General features: G+C 40.7%; 1 protein-coding gene across 3 annotated transcripts in view; it reads right to left on the minus strand.

Moving 5' to 3' along the window:
* The window catches only part of SLC25A21 (solute carrier family 25 member 21), a 507,140-nt gene that overhangs the window by 186,275 nt on the left and 299,381 nt on the right, over positions 1-21,484 (minus strand). For all 3 annotated transcript variants that reach the window (XM_077937769.1, XM_077937768.1, NM_001265644.1), the window contains 1 exon segment: positions 20,139-20,187. In XM_077937769.1, coding sequence (XP_077793895.1) covers positions 20,139-20,187 — 49 coding nt within the window.

Here is a 21,484-nt window from a genome sequence, read left to right on the forward strand (position 1 = left end):
TTTGAATTTCAGTTTCCTCATCTGTTCAATGGAGATAATACTAGTACTTCCTTCATTGGCTTGTTAGAAAGATTAAAGCAGACAACATGGTAAAGAACAATGCATACACACAGCAAATGCTCGAGAAGGTAGTTGCTAATGATTTTTATTACCATTATCACTATGATGTGTATTTATAAGTTGTGTTTGGGAAATAATAAATGGTAGTCTGGTGTAGATAGAATGAAAGTGCGTTAGACTTAGCAGATATTGTGGATTCTGGAAAAGACTGATTGGGATCATATATGAAAGGTCTTGTATGTCATTCTAAAAAGTCTGGACTTGATATCATCAACAAAAGGAAACCAGGGATGGTCATACAGTTCAGATGACACCCGCTAAGAGACCGACAGTGTACAGAAACCTGCAGTGTAGGAGGGTAATTGGTGTCTTTTGTTCTTTTCTGGGGCATGAGGTTGTGGGGAAGCATTTTGCCATCCTTGGAACTGGAGTGGTGGCAGCAGTTTGCCCAAGGTGGAGGCAGTAAGGGGCTGTTGTAAAAATTTTTTTTAAAATAATAAGCATTGGTTTGCATTATATTATCACCACAATCTGATAATTCTGAACAATGTCAGTAAAATAATGTGCTCTTCCCTGTTGGACAAGCCACCCCTTGGCATGCCATGGCTTGGTAGTTTGCTTTGAGAACTCCAAGGAGGATTAACAAGCACCCAGAAGCTGAGTACCTTGTAAGGACTTCCTGATGCTTAGGCATGGGTTAATTTAGGAAATGGGCCTGAGGAGCAAACAGCCAAATATAAAGTTTGAGAGGGACCGAGTAGTGGGAAAATTTAGGGTCCCTCCCAAGGAGGAAAAAATCAAAGTGGGAGGCAGCCTCAGGAGTATCCTGAGAAGAAGAGGCAATGACACTGGATATTGGGTAGTGAAGAGGATAAGCACAGATGCAGAAAATTAAGGAGGGGCGGGAAAAGGCTTACAACAATACACCTTCCTCATCTGTGGCTACCTCACCATTGGTGGGGCAAGTACCAATCCAGAAAGTTCCAGTCCAGTGGTTTTCAGTACCTCCAGCATCAGCATCATCATATCCCAAATGCAAATCATTGGTCTCCACCCCGGACTGAGCGTATGAGCAACTGTGGGGTGGAGCTCAGCAATCTGGGTTTTAACTAGCTCTCCTCGTTATTCTGATACACGCTAAAGTGATGGGGAGACCTGTGATTCTCAAACTTTAGCGTGTATCAGAATAACCAGGAGGGCTAGTTAAAACCCAGATTGCTGAGCCCATATGACATTGGTCACATATCAATATGTATGCCTCGAATAGTTCCTTCCCTTAACCCAATGGTTCTCAACAGGGGTGAAGGGTAGTTTTGTTTCCCAGGCGGGTATTTGGCAACGTCTGGAGGCATTTTCAGTTGTCACACTGAAAGGAAGGTATTATTGGCATCTAATGAGTAGAGGCCTGAGATCCTGCTAAAACATTCTACAATGCTCCAGATGGGCCCTTGCAACAAAGAATTATCTGGGCCAAAGTGTCAATAGAGTCGAGGCTGAGAAACCCTGGTTAACCTTACCAAGAAAGAGGTCTTGTTTAGGAGGATCTCCATTACACTGGGGGAAGGGAAAAGCAGGGTGGGGAAGTCGGCATCCAATCTGGTGTCTTTGAACACAAATTCTCGCTCCTCAGGCGAGGAATGTTTACTGATTGGTGACTGACTCTGTTTATTGTTGGTCCGTAAAGGAAGTAGGCGCTTTATGACCCCAACCAGGAACTGCCGGCTTTGTTTGCTCTCCCTCTCTTGAGCTTGTCTTTCTGTATATTGTTTCTATCTTGACCTCATTCTTTGATTCCAAAGCGGTCAGGCCAGTCCTGATCTGGATCTCGAGCGTTAAGTCCTGGTAGCTCAGACATGGCTTGTAAGGGAGGAGGAGTAATGGTGATTCTGGAGACTGCTCACTCTGGGAGTGGGGACTGGGGAGGACAACCCTACTTGGGGTTGGCCAAAGCCAAGATCCCAGAGAGTGCTTGATGATCTCCCACTGACTGCTTTCTCCTTAGACAGAGAGAGGCCAGTGGAAAGGGGGCCACTGCCATCACCCTGGAGAGGAGCTAGTTAGGTCTGTGCCAGACACATGTGTGAGTGATGAGTGGAAGTCCCGGGACCCCCACACCCTGGCACGTTGCTGATACAGCAGAGGCTGGCACATAAGGGCTAGCCATTGAGCAATTCTGCTAGAATCTGAATGAGGCAGGAACTGGGCTTGATTGTGGGGTGGAGGGGCATGAAGGAGACAGATCTACGGAGCCTGGAATCACATCCCACATAGAAAATGTGCAGTCAGACAGAAAGAACGAATGAGAGCTACGGTTGACACGAATATCTGGCTTGCTTTCTTTTCATGTAATTTGGGAACACTGTCTGCTGTGTCATCCAAGGAAGCTCACTGATGGTGCAAAAGGACATTTAATTCCTGCAAACAATGCTTGGCATCTTTTTCTGCAACGATTTTTGCAGCCCTCATATTTCCATGGGCCTTTTCACATTTACCACTGTTTGACTCTAGAATACACTCTAGTAGCCAAATGGAATAAAGTCCAGTTTTTATTTTAAAGGAAATTTGTTGTATTTAAAGCCTAAGACATGCTTTATCTTAAACCTGGGGTCTAGTCTGCCTGGGTTTGGGTCTGAAGCGTTTCTTAGCCTCAGCTGCAGTGGAGCTCTGCAATGGGAAGACCCCTCTGGAGGGCAGGCCCGACACTGGAAGCTCACTTCCTAAACACCAAGGGAGCCGGCGAGCAACCCTCCGATGGAAACACCTTTCAGGCAGCACTGCGGGAGTCTCTATTTAAACAGGTGACCTTGCAGAGAGAGGCTCCAGATCCCATTACTGACTGCCCGGCTGAGAGGCAGATTTGTTTTTATGAGCTCTCAAGACACACATTGGGGGCCAGGCGTAAATATGGAGAAAACTTGCTGAGACCTTGCCCCCTTTCCACAAAACATAAAGAAAAGAAAATCATGCCGAGGCTTTTGAGAATCATTACCTATCACTAAATGACCAGTGAGCAAAGTGGTCATCATTTCATTCAAGTTTTAAATTTACTTTATCGCTAGTGATGAAAAGGAGTATCAGATATTTCAGCCCTCCTGCGTCCTTCAGGGAATGGTGGAAAGAGGAAAACAGCTGCTTGTATGAAGCAGTTTAAGGGTCAAATATTACTCTGCCCAGAGGTGCTGACATCACTTAACTCTCCCCAGGAGAGGGGCATTGGCGTCATTTGCTGGGCTGAGGCCGCAGGCCTGAAGATGGGCGGGCCGCAGCCCCCATCTTGTTTCTCCTCGAGCACCTATAGGGTCAACAATTGTAAGTGAACATTGCAATTAAGACTCTAAAACTTTGTTTTTATTGGCTTTGAGGGGGAATTTTTTTTTCACGATTAATGAAAACACAATACAGACAGTAAGTTAAAATGTGAATGTGAGTTTCAAACATTGCATAGTCATTAGGCTAATCATTAGTCATTAGTCATTTGTGGTTGACAAGAAGGGTTATAATTTGACACCTGGCAAAAATCAAGTCGATTTCAGAGAACTTAGAGTTGGGAAATGAGATGGAAAAAACACCCTCTTTCCCTAGGAGGTCCCATGAAGTAACGTTTGCAAAACCTCTTTTCTCTCCCCAGAAGTGAATGAACCATGATTCAGGGCTGTGGTGTCTCCATCTCTGCCTGCTGGACCACCCCTACCCCCACCCTCCAGAGCCTTGTAAGCACTGGCCAAACAATTGCCTCAGAAGGTTCTCAGAAGTGAACCTCTGGGAGTTGAGAGAAAGAGATAAATAACTTCTCAACCTGATGTTTAAGCAACAAGAAACCACCAGAAAGTGTTGGCCTCAATTCTGAAAATATTGTTTGAAACATCATAGAGTCATGGGAGAATGACAGAATGACATTAGAATGACACGATTCTTAGTTCCTAACTTTTCTATAAAATTCCAGATTTTCTTCTGTCTACCGTCTATGACCCGTTTTCTTTTGTGTGATGAGAGCAAAATATTGAACCCTGAGTTTGTATTTTCTGACCCCTGACCTCTCCCAGGTGTTCTGGCTCATTTCCTGAGAGTTATGTTTGATTTGGGAACGCTTCCCTCTTTTCTCCCATTCCCCTGTTACCGTTTGAAACCTGGAACACCCGCATACAAGACCCTGACTATCTCCCTGTGCTACCCAAAAACACTCTTAAGTGTTCTCTCAGAACTTGGCAAGCATCTATACAGGGACAGTTTTCTCACACTCTGGGAAATCAAAATATAAAACAATAGCTCTTTTCCAATTCTTCAACCTGAAGATAAATTTTAGGGTCATTTCTTTTTCCTTTCTATTTAACATGAGTTTTAGTACTAAGAGGAAATCAAATAAATAATCGACTTCAGTTTTCAATGTAACAAGGAAATAGAAACTCTAATTTGATCCAAAAGTTATTCCAAATTATCTCTTCAGAAGTTGTGGTTAACATTTTCTTAAAAAAAAATCTCCCTTTCCTTTTCTTTTTCAGATTTCAGAAGAAAAGGCTGGAAAATATAACTTTTGAAGTTATGCATTATTTTTGTTTTAAAGTGAAGCTGGAACCCTGCTTGACAACACTACTCTGCTAATCCTGATTGTCTTTTAAAAAGAAAATGCTTAAGATAACTAAAATTCTTGATAAAAAGATTTCTACATCTTTTAATTCAATGAGAGGCCAATCTACTAAGCTAACAAAAAGAACTACATTCAGGAATGCAACAGACTCTGCCTACTCCATTTGGCATGATTCCTTAAAAATAAATAACTACTTCATGAGTTGTGCAAGTAAAAATAAGATATTGTGTGCACTAAAAACATTTCCTCAAGGGGCATCCAGGCTGGGCTCATGAAGCCCACTTGTCACCAGTATCAAGCCACCCATCCAAGCACCATCCAGGAGGGCGAGTCTTCTCTTCCTAGTCTAGGGTAGAGGGTCATTCATGCACTAGACTGGAGTTAAGAGGCTTGAACCTTAGCTGACAATGAACAGGACTGGGAGAGGCTCAACTATCCTGGGTCCAGATGACAGTTTGTAGGTATCAGAATAAGTACAGGGGCAGCTGGTGCACAGATCCTGGAAAATTCACTGACACACAGTGAATATATAAATATCATGTCTCATTCTCTGTGGTGTAAAACCACACAAATGCAACTTAGGCTTTATAAAATGCCCAGATTACTAAGTAGCCAAATAAACAGAAAAAAAAAAAAATCTGTGAATTGATCCTGTGTGAAACCTGGCTCATGATAGTAAAAACAGGCTTAGTACGTTTGTGTTTTATTTTTCCAAATACATAATTTGAAAATACACATGCTTTGCCCATTTTAAATGACATTTATTCAATCATTCATTCACCAAGTGTTTATTGAGCACCTACTTTGTGCTCAACACTCTTGTAGACACTGCATATACATATATATATATGAACAAAAGAAAGAAGACCCCTTGCCTTTAGGAAGCCTACACTCCAATGGAAGTGGGCAAAACAGTTAACGTGTACACAAATAAATAACTTTGATGAGATCAGAAGATTAAAACAAAGCCAAATAAGGTAATGAAAAAAATGAGAGACACACAGGAGGCCACTGGAGATGGAGCAGCCAGAGAAGTTTCTCTGAGGAGATGACAGCTGAGCTGAGGTATGAAGGTCGAGAAGAAGCCAGTCACTCCAGGAAGAAGGGATTCCAAGAACACAGGTCCTGAGACAGGAGAGAGCTCGGGGCATTAAAGGAGAAGAGACACCCCACTGCCAGATACGTACTTGCAATCACTTTATTTTTAAACAATGAAAACACTGCCTTGGAAACAGAATATCAGATTAGAAGAAGCCTCCAAGTCCATGTAGGGAAATGCCCTCAGTTTCCAGGTTGGGGAGTGAAGTCCCAGAGCAGCTCCACTGACTCGCATGGTGGGGCCAACAGCGCTGAACTAGAACGCTGGTCTCCAGTCTTCAGTGCATGTGTCTTCCCACATGATCCATCGCCTTAGAGGATCTGTGTTAATTACACTCCCCCTGGACACTGACAGCCTGTTCTCAAAGGAATCATGTCTGCTTGCCTGACCTTTCTAAATGAAACTGGGTCAGAATTCTAACCAGTTCTCACTTTAGGAGAGCATCTTAGGAAAAAGTCAAACTTTTTTCTAATGTGTACTGTTTACTTTTCAAAATTTAAAAGAACACAATACAGAGATAAGAAATTCTAAAGTGTATATTTTTCTGAGAGTATTTGGAAGTACTGAGTTGGATCATATAGTGAGAAGTTAATCACAATGTTGTATTATTTCATAAAAAACAGAAATGCATATCCCAGATAGATTTTGATTACCAAAAATGGATGATATCCACAATAATTTTGTGTGGTTTTTGCTATAATAGAGAAGTATGTAACCTATGAAGCTCTCACAAAAGTTTCACTGAAGAAAATATTATTCAATAACCTCCAAATGGGAAAAATTTATCCTGTAAGAACTTGGCCCAGAGTATGCAGACTTGCATCCAGCTCTATTTATCATCTTGCAAACTTCTTCATTATGTCAAAACTAAATCTCAGCTGTGCCCTGACTGCAAGGCAAAAGCATAAGGCTATTTTAGTCACCTCAACAAGAATATTCTGAGAACTAATCGATTTTCCAAGAATGCCAAGCACTTTTTATCAATTTTTGGTCAAGGTTCACAGTTATGATATTACATTATCAGCCTCAAATGTGTTTGTCTAAAGAAACTTATGATTTTACTCTTGATTCACAGAAAGGAAAAACAACCTTCTAGAATATTCATGATAGCCATAGCCTTCTGCTGTGCTAGAATCTCAACAATTTAGATTTCATTCAGCTTGATTCCCATATGCTCAAATCAAAAGCAGCTTTCCCATGGGCCTGGCCTGAGGTTCTAAGGTTCAGCTCACAGTTAGAGTTTTCCCCTCTCCAGCAGCCTCTTTCTCAACACTTTCAGGTCTTCTCACGCTGCAGGGAGAGCCCAAGTAAGAATCCTAAAGTGCACATGGCACATGACTTTTCAGGACTATTTTGGCCCTTTTGAGACAGGTACCTGCTCTTTATGGAGGCAGCTAAGGAGCAAACACTCTGGATAAAGATAATTTTACTTTCACTGATGGCAGATTTCTTAGAGCTTAACTAGAAAATGTTTTTAAAACTGTTACAATAGCAAAATAAACAACAAACATTTTGAACTTTTGCTTTACTTCTTGAATTTTGAGCTAGAGCTAATCTCAGGTAGACCTTGAATAAGCATTGAAAATAGGCATGGTATTAGTTCCAAATTCTCCCTCCAAAAATGTGTCCTTAAAACAGGAGATTATCCATCTGAACAAGGGCTAACACATAGAATCTACGAGGAACTTAAACAAGAAAACAAACAACCCCATCAAAAAGTATGTGAAGGATATGAACAGAGAGTTCTCAAAAGAAGACATTTATGTGGCCAAGAAACACATGAAAAAAAGCTCATCATCACTGGTCATTAGAGAAATGCAAATCAAAACCACAATGAGATACCATCTCACACCAGTTAGAATGGTGATCATTAAAAATTCAGGAAACAACAGATGCCGGAGAGGATGTGGAGAAATAGGAACACTTTTACATTGTTGGTGGGTACAGCTGGTTGACTGTAAACTAGTTCAGCCATTGTGGAAGACGGTGTGGCAACTCCTCAAGGATCTAGAACCAGAAATACCATTTGACCCAGCCATCCCATTACTGGGTATATACCCAAAGGATTAGAAATCATTCTACTATAAAGACACATGTACACATGTGTTTATTGCAGCACTGTTCACAATAGCAAAGACTTGGAACCAACCCAAATGCCCATCAGTGACAGACTGGACTAAGAAAATGTTGCACCTATACATCATGGAATACTATGCAGCCATAAAAAAATAATGAGTTCATGTGCTTTGCAGGGACATGGATGAAGCTGGAAACCATCCTTCTCAGCAAACTAACACAGGAACAGAAAACCAAACACTGCATGTTCTCACTCATATGTGGCAGTTGAACAATGAGAACACATGGACACGGGGAGGGGAACATCACACACTGGGGCCTGTTGGGGGCTGTGGAGCTAGGGGAGGAATAGCATTAGAAGAAATACCTAATGTAGATGATGGGTCGATGGGTGCAGCAAACCACCATGGCATGTGTATACCTATGTAACAAACCTGCATGTTCTGCACTTGTATTCCAGAACTTAAAGTATAATTTTTTAAAAAAGGAGATTATCTGAGAAAAGTTTATGATGGCATAACAAACACTGAAAAATATCCCATTTGTTTTTAATTCAAAATAATCCCATATCAATTTATTTTATTTGCATATTATATAGTCATATTAAATTATAGTAACCCCAAATTGGAATCTAAGCTATAGCTTATGCAAACTATCTCATAGGGAAACTTGTGATAGGCATTGGCTAAATAAGTAGATTAATGAAATTGCTGGAAATTTAAAAGCAGTTGAGGTAAAACCCTGAACGGGGACTGGGGGGACGAATGAAGGAAATAGTCATCATGCTGATGCTCATTTTAGAAATAATTCAGTTTCCCATGACAAAGATAAGAAGGCCATTTAAGAATTATTTACATCTCAGCTTAAAAAAGAGAAAAAAAGATGTCTGGAGAACCCCACTGACAGGCATGAAGAATGCACTGTTGCTCTTCCTTCTCATCCTCAGGCTTTGCAGTTAAGCAGGGAAAAGAAGCAAGAAGTATCCAAACAGAACACACCTTTCCGTATTAGCTAAAGGAGAATCCTCTAAGACCATTTAATTAGTTGAGGAATAATAGCTACTGTACTCTATACAAACACTAAATCTTTATTTTTAAAATTTAGACAAAACACAAATTAAAGAGAGATTACACACTTTACAAAGGTTCTGCAATGTGAGTCATAAAAATAGCTTGTTCCTCTAGGGAGTGATTTTAAAAAGAATTCCATTTACAAAAAAATAAATAAATAAATTTAGAAACAGCCTTTCCAGATTATAAAGTGAGTTACAGTTGATTTAACATAATAGAATTTTGTTATTTTATGTGGGGAGAACTGACTTGATTTTTTTAAAAGAGGATTTTCTCCTTATTAATAAGATTAAAAAATAATTTCAGTCTATGGCAGCAAGATTCTTCTGCACATAATCTTTGGGACCAATTGTTTTCCCCAATGCCTCAGGCAATGAATCCTACAGCTCCTCCTTTTTACTGGGTCGCTGTAGCAGCAGAAGTGGGCATGCGTGGAGCACTCCCTGTGGATAAGGCGGTTATTGCAGCCAACCCGGCCTAGGGCCTGGGTCTGTGTTCAGTGGGAGGACCTCCAACATGTGAGAAAGATGCAGGGGCAAGACTTTCTACTGTGGACTCTTCTGAGCTTTCCACAGTTTGGCTACAACCCTTGCTATTCCAAAGAGAGGCGGAACATTATCAAAGTAAAAATCTCAGAAGTAATATCAATGAAATCTCTTCACAGGGCCATGGTCTATCATTCCCAAACCCTCTGCCTTTCTCCAGAGGGTCCCATACATCTAGAGTGTAGACATGCAGCTTTCTGTAATAGTGCAAAAAATAAGATTATTTTCTCTTCGTTTTAGGGTCATTCCTAGGTTACATTAGTCATTATACAAATGTGAGACCTTTCAAAGTTTGCTATGAACTCATAGGCAATGATGAATTTAATTTGTATTAAAGTACTTAGGCTGGAGCAAGTGGCATTTTAAAGCACATATTAATTCATTTAAAACCACATAATTCACTGCAGCTCTACAATGTGCCAAGCAGAGCCTGGCCAACTGGCACCTCTATTCCTTCCAAATATGTTACCCATCTTGTGCCCTGTTTTTATTTGATTATGTTATTAAACAAAATCTTTACTAATGACTTCAAGGAAAAGAATGACTTAATCAATACAGTGTTGTGGTCCACCCACTATGCAGTACTTTCTTGCTTGGGCTCAGAAATTACAAAAAGACATTTCAGTTAAGTAAAACAAATCCCAGAGAAACCCTATTATGGTCATGCAACTTCAAAAGCAAAGTTGAAGTTGCACTCACAACGTATTTGGGGATCCTGTAACCATTCCACACCATTATATGTTGCCATGGATTGATTTAGCTACATGACAAAATCCCAATAAAAATATAGTTTATAAAACTGTGGTTCTACTCCGTGTTTGTTTTACTTCAGACACATTCTATCCATGGTTAGAAACAAGCCATGACAGTGGTCTAGCCCTGAATTTCTATCCATGGTGAGAAATCAGGCATAACCATGTTCTAACCCTGAATGAGATCTTAATGTTTTATACCACGGGCAAATCATTAACATATGGAAATAACCTTCCCAGCTGCTCTGTTATTTATTTATTTTTGAATCCTATAGGTTCTACTGCCTCTTGTCTATACCCCATCCTAACTTTTCCTTGTATTCTCTCCCCATTTTAAAAAGATTCCTTTCTTTTCCTTCCTTCTTTCTTTCTTTCCCTTCCCCCCTCCTCTCTCTCTCGGATCTATTGGGGAAAAGAGACTTCATTCCGTGTTTCCACCCACTGTTCTGATGGCCCAGCGTCCCCTCTCCAACCTCTAAATTAAGCATTCACTTTAAAGCTCATGACTGTTTCCCCTCCTCCCTGCTAGAGGAGGTAGTGGATGCTTCCCAGACCCTGGCTTCACACTCTCTGCTGGGCTCCCCACAAAGCAGCCTCTCACCATACCCCATCCTCAGGTTTCTCTTTTTAATAAAGTTTGTGGTGGGCTTATGCCTCTAAATCATTTTCACCCATCAGAGTCATTTACCTTCCCTCTGTAACAACCAATATACTCGCTCCTCTCCCATCTCCTGGTGATGATTTCTGCCCCAGTACCCCACTCAGTAGGACAGAATGTGTTGTTTCTGGCTGTGGATAATATATTTCCATATTGCTCTCAAAAACCACGGAACAAGTTCTGCAATGCAACCGTTTTGTCCTTCCACTTCTACTCACGGCGAACAAAGCAGCAGTTTACATAAATAAAACCAATGAGAATCATAGGTTAAGGAACGGTTCAACACTTAAGAAAAAAAAAGGAATTCTTTATGTGACTTTTTGCGAAACTGCCTACAGGGTATTCAGCAGTGGTTCCCAAAGGCTGACCCAGTGACCAGTCTGGGTATGCTGCATAAGAACCACCCGGGAGGTTGTTAAACATAAATATTGGTAGGACCCACCCCTAGAGTTTCTGATTCAGAAGTCTGGGGTTTGGGAGCCACCAATAGAGAATGTAAATCAATCTCCACAGATGGAGTAAAAGCCCCATAAGTGCATATATAACAACACGTGGATGCCGAATTTTCAACCCATGTGAGTCTTCGGACTTCACCTAGTGATTAATATGTTTTGAGAGAAGTATGAAAATATTTCTTAGTGTAAGTTAAGTCCTGATGGGGGGTGAGAAGGATGACAGCCAAAGTATGCACTGGCCTGTCCACTCACCACTAGTCTTTAACTGTATGTCTATAAGCAGATGTGAAAATGCCCCCCCACTCCTCTTTCTCCCATTCCCCAGCACCACCAGAAAACATGTTCTCCAGTTCTTTGAGGTATTTGACAGGGGGTGCTTTAAAAATGTTTCTTTTCATTTTTAGAGATAGGGGTGTTGCGATGTTGCCCTCGGTTGCTCTAGAACTCCTGGCCTCAAGCAATCCTGCCTCAGTCCTCTGACAAGCTGGAACTACAGGCCCACTGCTGTGCCTTTGGGGCACTTTTAAAAAGATCAGTCCTTGTAGGGTTGACAGTTTATGTAGTATGCACCTGATTTATGCTCTGTTCAAAGCTGAAAACAAAAATGATTAAAAAATGATTCAGGGTAAAACAGAAGAAACACCTCAGTAATTCTTTCTTCCTGAAGCACAATGGGCCATTTCCTTTCCTGGGATTAAAAATATGAAAGGGATATAAGCTACAACTCTCTCAGATTGTGACTTCCATAAATCCTTGGGGCTTTCGAATGCTACTTTCTCCACACAGGTACAAACCTTGAAATGCCATGTAGCAAAATTACCCCCACCTAGGACCTTGCTTATTTGCAACTATCAACTCATTCCAAGCAAGAGTATTCTTAGGAAAGAACCACTGGACTCTGTCCTTCTTCTCTGTAAAGACCTTCCTTTTCACATTGCATTCTAGGCTTGTGCTGTCTAACCCAGGGATCTCTAGCCCCATGTGGCTATGGAGCATTTGAAATGTGGCTTATTAGTCAATATTGAGATGTGCTCTACGTGTAAAATAGGCACCAGATTTCAAAGACTTTGTATGAAAAACAAAAGAATGGAAAATATTCATAGTTTTTATGTTGATTAACATGTTGCTATGGTAATATTTTGAATCTATGAGGTTAAATTGGATTTATTATTAGAATTAATTTTACCTATTTCATTTTTACTTCCTTAAATGTGGTCCTTAGAAACCTTAAGATTACATGTGTGTGGTGCATTTTGTTTCAATTAGCCAGCGCTGTTCTAGACAGAGTCTGGGCTTTCACTTCCCATCTCAAAGCTTGTTCCACACGCTCCCTCAGCACCCTCGACCCCTCTCCCCACTTAGTCCACCCACCTCTGCTGCAGGCACAGCTAATGGGAAACTTCTTACATTACCTAGTTATTTCCCAATCCAGTCCTTGAAACTCCACCATAGGCTTGTAATCTTTTGCGCACCATCCTGTCAAGTAATATCTCCCTTTTTATCTTAACAGATTCTAAATTCCCACTTTTTCATGAAATCTTCCCTTTTTCAATGAAGATGACACAATGAAGACTACCTATTATGCACTTTATAGACATTTCAGTTTGGCTATAGAACTATTGAGGTTATTATTTTGATTATTACCAAATACTCATTTCTTCAACAGCATTCACTGGGCACCTCCGGAAGGCAAGGCACGGTGCTAGCTCTATAGGATACTGAATAATGTCAGCACACAGCCCCAACATGATGTGTGGCATGAGGCCAGCAGGAACACAGACACTAAACCAAGGCTCTTCTGCCCAGAAGGATGCTCTACTTGCAAACACCTTGCTGAGGAAGGATTTGAATGTAGTACTTACATAACACATAAGTCTTGTGGCTTAGAAACTTGAAACTGCTTGACTGCATAGTAAAACACTTCCTCCTCCCACACTTGTATCCTCTCTCAGGTTTCTTCATTACCCTGTAGACTCCATTTGTCTTTGTATTCCCCCCATTTTTGCTAACCCAGGATTAAACATCATGCTTTCGTGTGTGTGTGTGTGTGTGTATGCTCATTTATTTTTCATAATAATGTGGATACCATTATTGTTCCTATTTAAATATGAGGAAACTAAGGCACAGAGGAGTTATGTAACTTGGTCACATAGGTAATGTGGTCACATAGGTAATGAGTGGAGGAGACAGGATTTGAACCTAGGCAGCCTAACTCTAGCGCCAAAACTATTAACCACACACACACAAACCCCAAGGACCATGCAAGCTTGAAGCTGCCAAGGCTATCTAGTGCCAAATGAGAGAAGCTACCCCAAAATGAAGCCTATATAAGAAAAGGATAGCTGGAGAAAAGGAGGGAGAGAGGGAGAAAGAGAGTATATCAGAGAAGTATAATTAAAGATTATTTTATTTGAACCACTAGAAAGTATGAAGCCAGAAACTACCCTTTGGCCTTCCTAGCTATACAAGTGAATGGGGTCTTTTGTCATTTGTAGCCATAGATTCTTAATGAGGGGTCCACTCACAATTGTACACACAGCTCTGTTTGTGTATAAACAGAACTATAAAACAATATATATATATATATACATGTCTCTGGGGAGGTTCTCAAAGGAGACCTTGATTCTACATAACTGCCATATGTACAGCTTCTTAGTCAAATATCCTCTGCTAAAATGAGCTGGGGACCCTTAGAACACATCACTTGTCATGCGGCTGGCCTCTGCTAACAGTAGGTCTATCCCTGGTGCCATATTTGCATGGAGCAGAATAAACTTTTTTCCTATATTAAGTGCCACAGTGCCTGGAATCTTGCCATAAAATATGTATCCATGATAATTTCTAACCACCTTTTAAAATACAAAGTGTGTTTGAAGAAAGACTCTTGGCAATTCAATATGCTGAACTGAAAATGCATGTTTCTCTTAGTGCTTTCTCCAAACTCTTCAAAAACAACAGTATGTCAGTCCCCATTCTGCTTATCTTCAAATCAGTTTCTCACTCCTGCCTTGTCCTGCTCTGCTCTGTAAAGTGAAGGGGCTGACCTCTGCAAGGCTGGTTTCCCAGACTTCCCTGGGTTCAGCAAATAGGAGCACTGGTGAGTGGGATTCTGAAGGTAGGGAGAGAAGGGAGAAAGCAGAGGACTTCTCCCATCCCTCTCTACCTCAGGCAGGCAGTGGCTGCGTCCTGAGGCTCCATCTTCCACTAGACAGACCTACCATGATTCTAGCTTCCAGCAGTGTTGCCAGGTCCTGGGCTCTGACAACACCACCTCCTCCTTTGGTCCCTTCAGCCTGGGGTGGTGGTGCTATTGCTAATCTCTAGCTTGCCTCACAGTCCTTTGCTGGCTACTTAGCATTTCTACAATCTGGACAGAATTGGGGCAGGGACACCATTCAACTCAATACAAAGCAGTATAAGTATAATATTTAGAAATATCAAAGTGAATTACACAGAATCAGCTAAAAGTCAAAGGCCTTTACCTCTGGAATTCCTTGCATTGACTTTGCATAGTTTCAAATACTCAGAGTGGGTATATTCTCCTGGTTGGGCCATGACTAACACAGGCAACAAAATAATAATAATTATAAATAAGTATAAACCCACAGGGACAAAGAGGATGGAGCAGGAAGTAACAGTGAATACGCAATGTCAACTAATTTTTGCAAGATGGAAATGGATGGAGGAACGGTCACTGCCTTAGCAGGGCAGAGAAGGCTGCACCCTACGTACCTAAAGAAGGGATTGCCAGGAAAGACCCTGGGATATCCCTGGAATGCCTCAGGCCTCAGAGGTACCAGATAACTTGAAAAGTGGGCATATGTGACCAGAAGCAAGAGCACTGCTTGAAAGTCCATGTATGCTTTCTCTCCCACCTCACCCTAAAGACTTGAGGCTTACTCTTTGGAGACTGTATAAGAGCAGCTTCAGACTGGAGGGCAGTGGAGGGCAGGAAAGCGACCCCATACCAGAAACAAGAGGATGACAAGAATATTTTCGTCCTTAACAGTGGGACCCTCAAACACACACAATCTTGATTGAAAGATTCTTCATTGGAGAAACAGTATCCCCAGAAAAGACATTTAAATCTTGATATTGGAAGAGAGATGAGAGAGGACCTAACAAAAAAGCCAAGTAATTGCCAAAACCCCACCTTCAACAAGCCCCACCACATTATCTGCTAAGAGTTTGACAACGTGGAAATAGTAGGGAAAAGGAACCTGAAGAAACATTTAGGAAGACATTGCAATTAACAATAGCCTTATAGAGAACTAAATAATGAAAATATGAGGCAATAATTAATTCCAGAAAAATAAATCCTTGAGCACGACTTGGTTCAGCAGTGAAGTAAAAATAATGCAAACAATTGATTATGGATCAATAATGGGACAGATGTAAAAAGGGGAAATGGGGATAGCGTGTAATTCTAGATGTCATATGAAATAACATTTAAAGCTGACAAATTAAGAAAGAGTGGTGTATTAGTTTCCTAGGGCTGCATCACAAATTACCCCAAACCCTGTGGCTTAAAACAACAAAAAATTATTCTTTCACAGTTCATTAGTCCAGGAGTCCAAAATCAAGGTGTCATCAGTGTTGGCTTCTCTTAAAAGCTCTGAAGGAGAATCTGGTCCATACCTCTCTCTCTGAGCTTCTGGGGATTGTGAGCAGTCTTTGGTATTCACAGTCTTGTAGTTGCAGAATTCTAATCCCTGCTATCGAAGAAGATGGCATTTGGCCATCTTTACAGCATGTCTTTTTCTGTGAGTCTCTTTCCTTGTTCTTAGAATACCAGTCATAGTGGACTTAGGGCACACTCTATTCCATATGACCACCTCTTAAGTTGAATAATTACATCTGCAAAGACCCTGTTTCCAAATAAAGTCACCTTCTGAGGTTCTGGGAAGGATGCGAATTGGGGCAGGGACACTGTTCAACTTAATACAACCAGTATAAGTATAATATTTAGAAATGTTGAAGTGAATTACAATGGAATCAGCTAAAAGTCAAAGGTCCTTACCTCTGGAATGGGAACTGGTGGGTGGAGAGGGCATAGTAGGGGAACGACGTTCATGCTTACAAGGCTTGGAAAAGACATGCCTATGGCACACTGACACCATGTCCTTTCCTTCAGGCCAGTAGGAGTATCATATTTCTTCTCCTTCTGGTTAAGTGTGGTCAAGTGGCTAGTTCCTAATGATAGGTTGGGTGAAAACGACACATGTGGTCAGAGCTCTAACCACCAGGGTGAAACCGTTCAGCTGTATTCTTCCTCCCACAGGGATGGGGAGAGCACGTGTTCAAACAGAGCTTCTTTCAGTCTGAGCAGAGTGTCCCCTGGCTATGGTCTGAATGTTTGTGCCCCCCCCGCCCCCGCCACAAATCCATATGGTGAAATCCAACCCCCCAAGGTGATGGCATCAGGAGTGGGACCTTTAGGAGGTCATGAGGGTACAGCCCTCAGGAACGGGATTAGTGTCCTTATAAGAGAGACCCTAGAGTGATGCCTTGCTCTTTCACCATGTGAGGACACAGCAAGAAGGCACCCTTTATGAACCAGGAAACAGGCCCTTACCAGACATCAAACCTGCCAGCACCTTGAGCTTAGACGTCTCAGCCTCCAGTACAGTGAGAAATAAATTTCTGTTGTCTATAAGTTACCCAGTTTATGATATTTTGTTAATGCAGCCTGGACAGATGAAGATACCCAGTTGTATCAGACACAAAATCTTTGTTTTTGTAATCTGCTGAGATTTAAAGTTTGTTGTTGATATTACAGCCACGTAACCTAGCCTGTCTTAATTGACACAAGGCTTGGAGTATTATTTGAATTTGATACAACATACATGTACTATTTTGATAAATATTAAAATAAATAACATAAATGATAAACTGTAAGAGATAATACATGAAACCACTTAGCATTGGTGATTTTAGCAGATCACTTTTTAAATGACACAGTATTCCGAGAGTACTGTATTCTAAGTTGTGGCAGGCATTGTCAAAGTGGGGCATGGGATACATGAAGCCAAACCTTATGTCACAGTTTTTTTTACTGGATTTTATTAATTAAGGAGAAGTATACTGAATTAATCCAAATATGGAAATGGCTCATTTTCCACAATATCTCACGTGCTGGAGTATGGCAAAATAAATGTATCTACTTCTTGGAGTCAAGGCTTATTTTGGGGTTCTATTTGTACCTAATCTTTTTCTTGCTGAATGAATAACAACAGGTTCTAAAAATTTACTTCCAAACTCCTCTTTCAAGTGGATTTTTTAAACTCTGTAAACGATCAACACTCTTACCTGGGTATGAATTTATTTCTATTTAGAAACACAGTCATCTCCTGTGTAATGTGATGGTGAAGAGGTTCCCACCTGTGGTCTGCTTCTGCCCACTTGATGTCACCTCTCTGTTAGTGCCTGGGTGATAAATCCTTCCAATCTTGCATATTCTACTTCCGTTGCAATGTCAGTTGCCCATATTTGTGCCTTTCAGTTTACTCTATGATTGTGAGTCTTTATTCAACATACTTTTCATTATGCAGGTCAAATACCACCCTGTATCCAATTCCCCTCTCCTTCAGAGCACCTGGAAGGACTGTATCTTCCTCCCTGCTGAAGTTAGGCAAAGTCATGTGACTAACTCTAATGAATGAATGCCATTTTAATGAAAATATTTATGTAGCAAAGAAGACATAAAGCCCCAGTAACTTGTTATATCCACTTCAAGAAATTTTCAGTTCAATTCCAGTACAACAAAATGATACAGCTTTTGAAGTTCATTGGGATGAGATCTCAATTAGCTAATCAGACTGTGAGCTCTCTGAGGGCAGAGCTGTCCTGAAACCCACACACACTAGATGCTCAATACACATCTGTTGAGTGGATGAATGAAGCATTGAGTGAATGAGTGACCATATTCTAATATTGTGTCTGGATTAAATCACTCTTATTTCTCCTCTATGTTCATTGGAACAGTTTACTAATTTAGGAAATTACCCTTAAATGAAAAAGATTATTTTCTCAGTGAGATTAGCAACAATAATCTGGTTTCTCAAAGAAGGTTAACACAGAATCTAAGAGGGAAATCCCAGGGAGTTCTGCTTTCTGTTTTGGAATCTTGTAATAAAGATGGCCCAGGGGTGCACATATCTTGCATTTGAATATAATTTGTGGTTTTCTTTTTTTTTGAGACGGAGTCTTGCTCTGTCACCCAAGCTGAAGTGCAGTGGAGCAATCTCGGCTCACTGCAACCTCCACCTCCTGAGTTCAAGTGATTCCTCTGCCTCAGCCTCCCGAGTAGCTGGGATTACAGGGGTGTGCCACCATGCCCGGCTAATTTTTGTATTTTTAGTAGAGACAGGGTTTCACCATGTTGGCCACGCTGGTCTCGAACTCCTGACCTCAGATCATCCACCTGCCTCAGCCTCCCGAAGTGCTGGGATTACAGGCGTGAGCCACCATGCAGGGCCCCTTGTTTTCTTCTTTCTCTTTGAGTTTAGTGATTTGAGGCTGTTACAAACTGAATGCTTGTGTCCTTCCAAAATGTGTACATGGAAGCCCTAACCCACAATGCGATGGTATTTGGGGGTGAGGTCTTTGGGGGGTGATTAGGTTTAAATGAGGTCATGAGGATCTTGCCCCCATGATGGGATTAATGGCTTTATAAGAAGAGGAAGTGACACCGGAACTTTCTCTCTCTGCCATGTAAGGATACAGCAAGAAGGAGGCCCTCTACAGTTAGGAAGAGGGCCCTCACCAAGAACTGAATCAACCAAGACCTTAATCTTGGAATTCCTATCCGCCAAAACTGTAAATATGAACGTCTGTTGTTTAAGTCACTCAGTCTATAATATTTTGTTACAGCAGCTCCAGCTAAGACAGAAGCCAAATTCCCATCTTCTCTACCTCTATTAGAATAGTAATACTATTTTTGCATGCCACAGTCACCTTCTCTTGCTTTCAGCAACCAGCCTAAGATTCCACTGCATCTTCAGGTAGAGTAAGTAACATGTCCATCCAGTGACCAGCCTGAATTATCAAATATTTCCTAATTGAGGCAGTAATCGTTTCTTTAACCACCATTATTGTATAGCATTGTTGGCTGTTAGGCCCCAACCTAAGCATGGTGCTCTTGGGTTTCATATAGTGCAAATAAATGGAAATTTTCACTAGACTCCAAGAGCTTCCAATTTGAAAAAACAGAAAGTTCAGTAATTCAGTCACAGGTTTAACTTTTTAAAAATGCTCTAGATCATATTATCCCCACAAAGTTTTGTTATTTTTCTTTTTTTCCTTCTTGGTAAATAGATTTAATACATTGCCCTGGCTTGCATTGACCATATTATGCCCTTGCAGTTTCCTGAAAATATGGCATTTTGCATTGGCAAACAGCAATAGGAATAAATTATTTAAGCACTATGTAAAAAACTTACTTGAAATTTTGAAGTCTCATACCAAAATACTGACTATTAAATAGAGATTTGTTATGCAATGCCAAACGAAAATGCGCTGTCATAATCCACTGGATAAAGTTTAGTTTTTACATCATTTTGATAAATTTACCTCAATTACCAGTATAGCTACAAATCATGCCTTATGGTTGTCATGTAAAGGCAGTAAAATATTACATACTTCAGATGACCTTTATCCAGAAATGCTTTTCACTGTTCACATTTTATCTGTCAAATAGTACTTTCTTTAGAAGCAAATATAACTGCCATTATAGAGAGAAGCTACCGACCTGGGACAAGTCCTAGCATTTAGTGCTCTGACAGATCTTAATTTGGATATTAGCCAAAGTCAATAAAACTTGTTCATGCAGAACCTTACCTGGTTTTCACCACATCTAGGGGGTGCATCAGGCAAATTTCTACAAGACCTGAAAGATGATAAAGAAAAGTCCAATAAACACTTATATAAACGCTGGTTCTTATTTCCTTGATCCTGTCGATTTCTCGAGTATGCGGGTTCAGATAAAGAACTTGGGACTTCGAATATGACAGCTAATAGTAATAGGCTAGTGGCAAAAGACAGAAGCATAATATGATTTTATTTCAGTGGGAATAAGATATGTGAGTGAGTACTTTCTTACAAGTGCTCTGGCAGGGAGGTAGGGCTGGAGGGGAAAGAACATTTAAAAAACAATCAGACGTGCTAATTGCAATCAACTGGGTGGGAGTTATGGCTTCCCATTCCAGCCCAATAATAAGGATATACGGAAGGAAGGGAGGAAAGAAAAGGAGGAAGGAAGAGCAGGGGGCTCTTTGAATCTCTCCCAGCTTTGGTATGTTAGTAAACATAGCAAATCAGAAACCTCAGTTTCAGCATCCATGAAACAAAGATAATGATGCTTCTTCTCTCCCAAGGTGGTTATGAAAATACAACACATACCAATATATTAATAGCTTAACAGAGAGTATTTCTTGCGAGATCATTGTGTGCCAGGCATTGTTCTAAACAGTACTTAGATTACCTCATTTAATCTTCACAACAACTTTATGTGATAGAATGTATTATCCCCATTTTACAAATGAGATCATTGAAGCATACAAGTTAAATAACTTGTCTAAGATGTTACATCTAGGAAGTAGCTTTAATTCCCACAAAGCCCTGATCTTAACCATTGCACAGTGAAAGAACTATAGCTTCTGGCGAATAAATTGTAAAACTCTCTCTCTCCTATTGTCTAACTGAGCAGACTACTCAATTATAATACAAACTACTGGCATGTAACAATAGGAGTAATACAGTAGTGTTAGGTACTAGTAGTTATAAAAATAATTACAGTAGTCATTCTTACGGTATTACAGAGGTAATAACAGTAATAGTTATCTACATATGGATGATCATTTAACATACATGGTCCTGATATGCACAACGAGTGGACAAGGTAAGTATCATTATTATCTTTCTTTTAAGATAAGAAAACTGAGGTTGATAATGTTCAACTGTTTGCCCAAAGGCCACACAACAGTATTTGTGAGTAGTTTCTTATAGGCAGAGCATTTACCTCCATTTATAAACTAACTCAGCTTGAATTTAGCTATGATGTAGTTTATCTTCCCCATCCCATAATTATCCACACAAATGTCTTTTCCTCCCCATACTGACCAGGTCCAGAAAGCTCAAAGAGCCTGAACCTACCTGAAGGCCCCCTTTGCTTCTACAGAAGCTTT

Source organism: Macaca mulatta, chromosome 7 (genome assembly GCF_049350105.2).
Source record: "Macaca mulatta isolate MMU2019108-1 chromosome 7, T2T-MMU8v2.0, whole genome shotgun sequence".
In the NCBI taxonomy this organism is placed as follows: Eukaryota; Metazoa; Chordata; class Mammalia; order Primates; family Cercopithecidae; genus Macaca; species Macaca mulatta.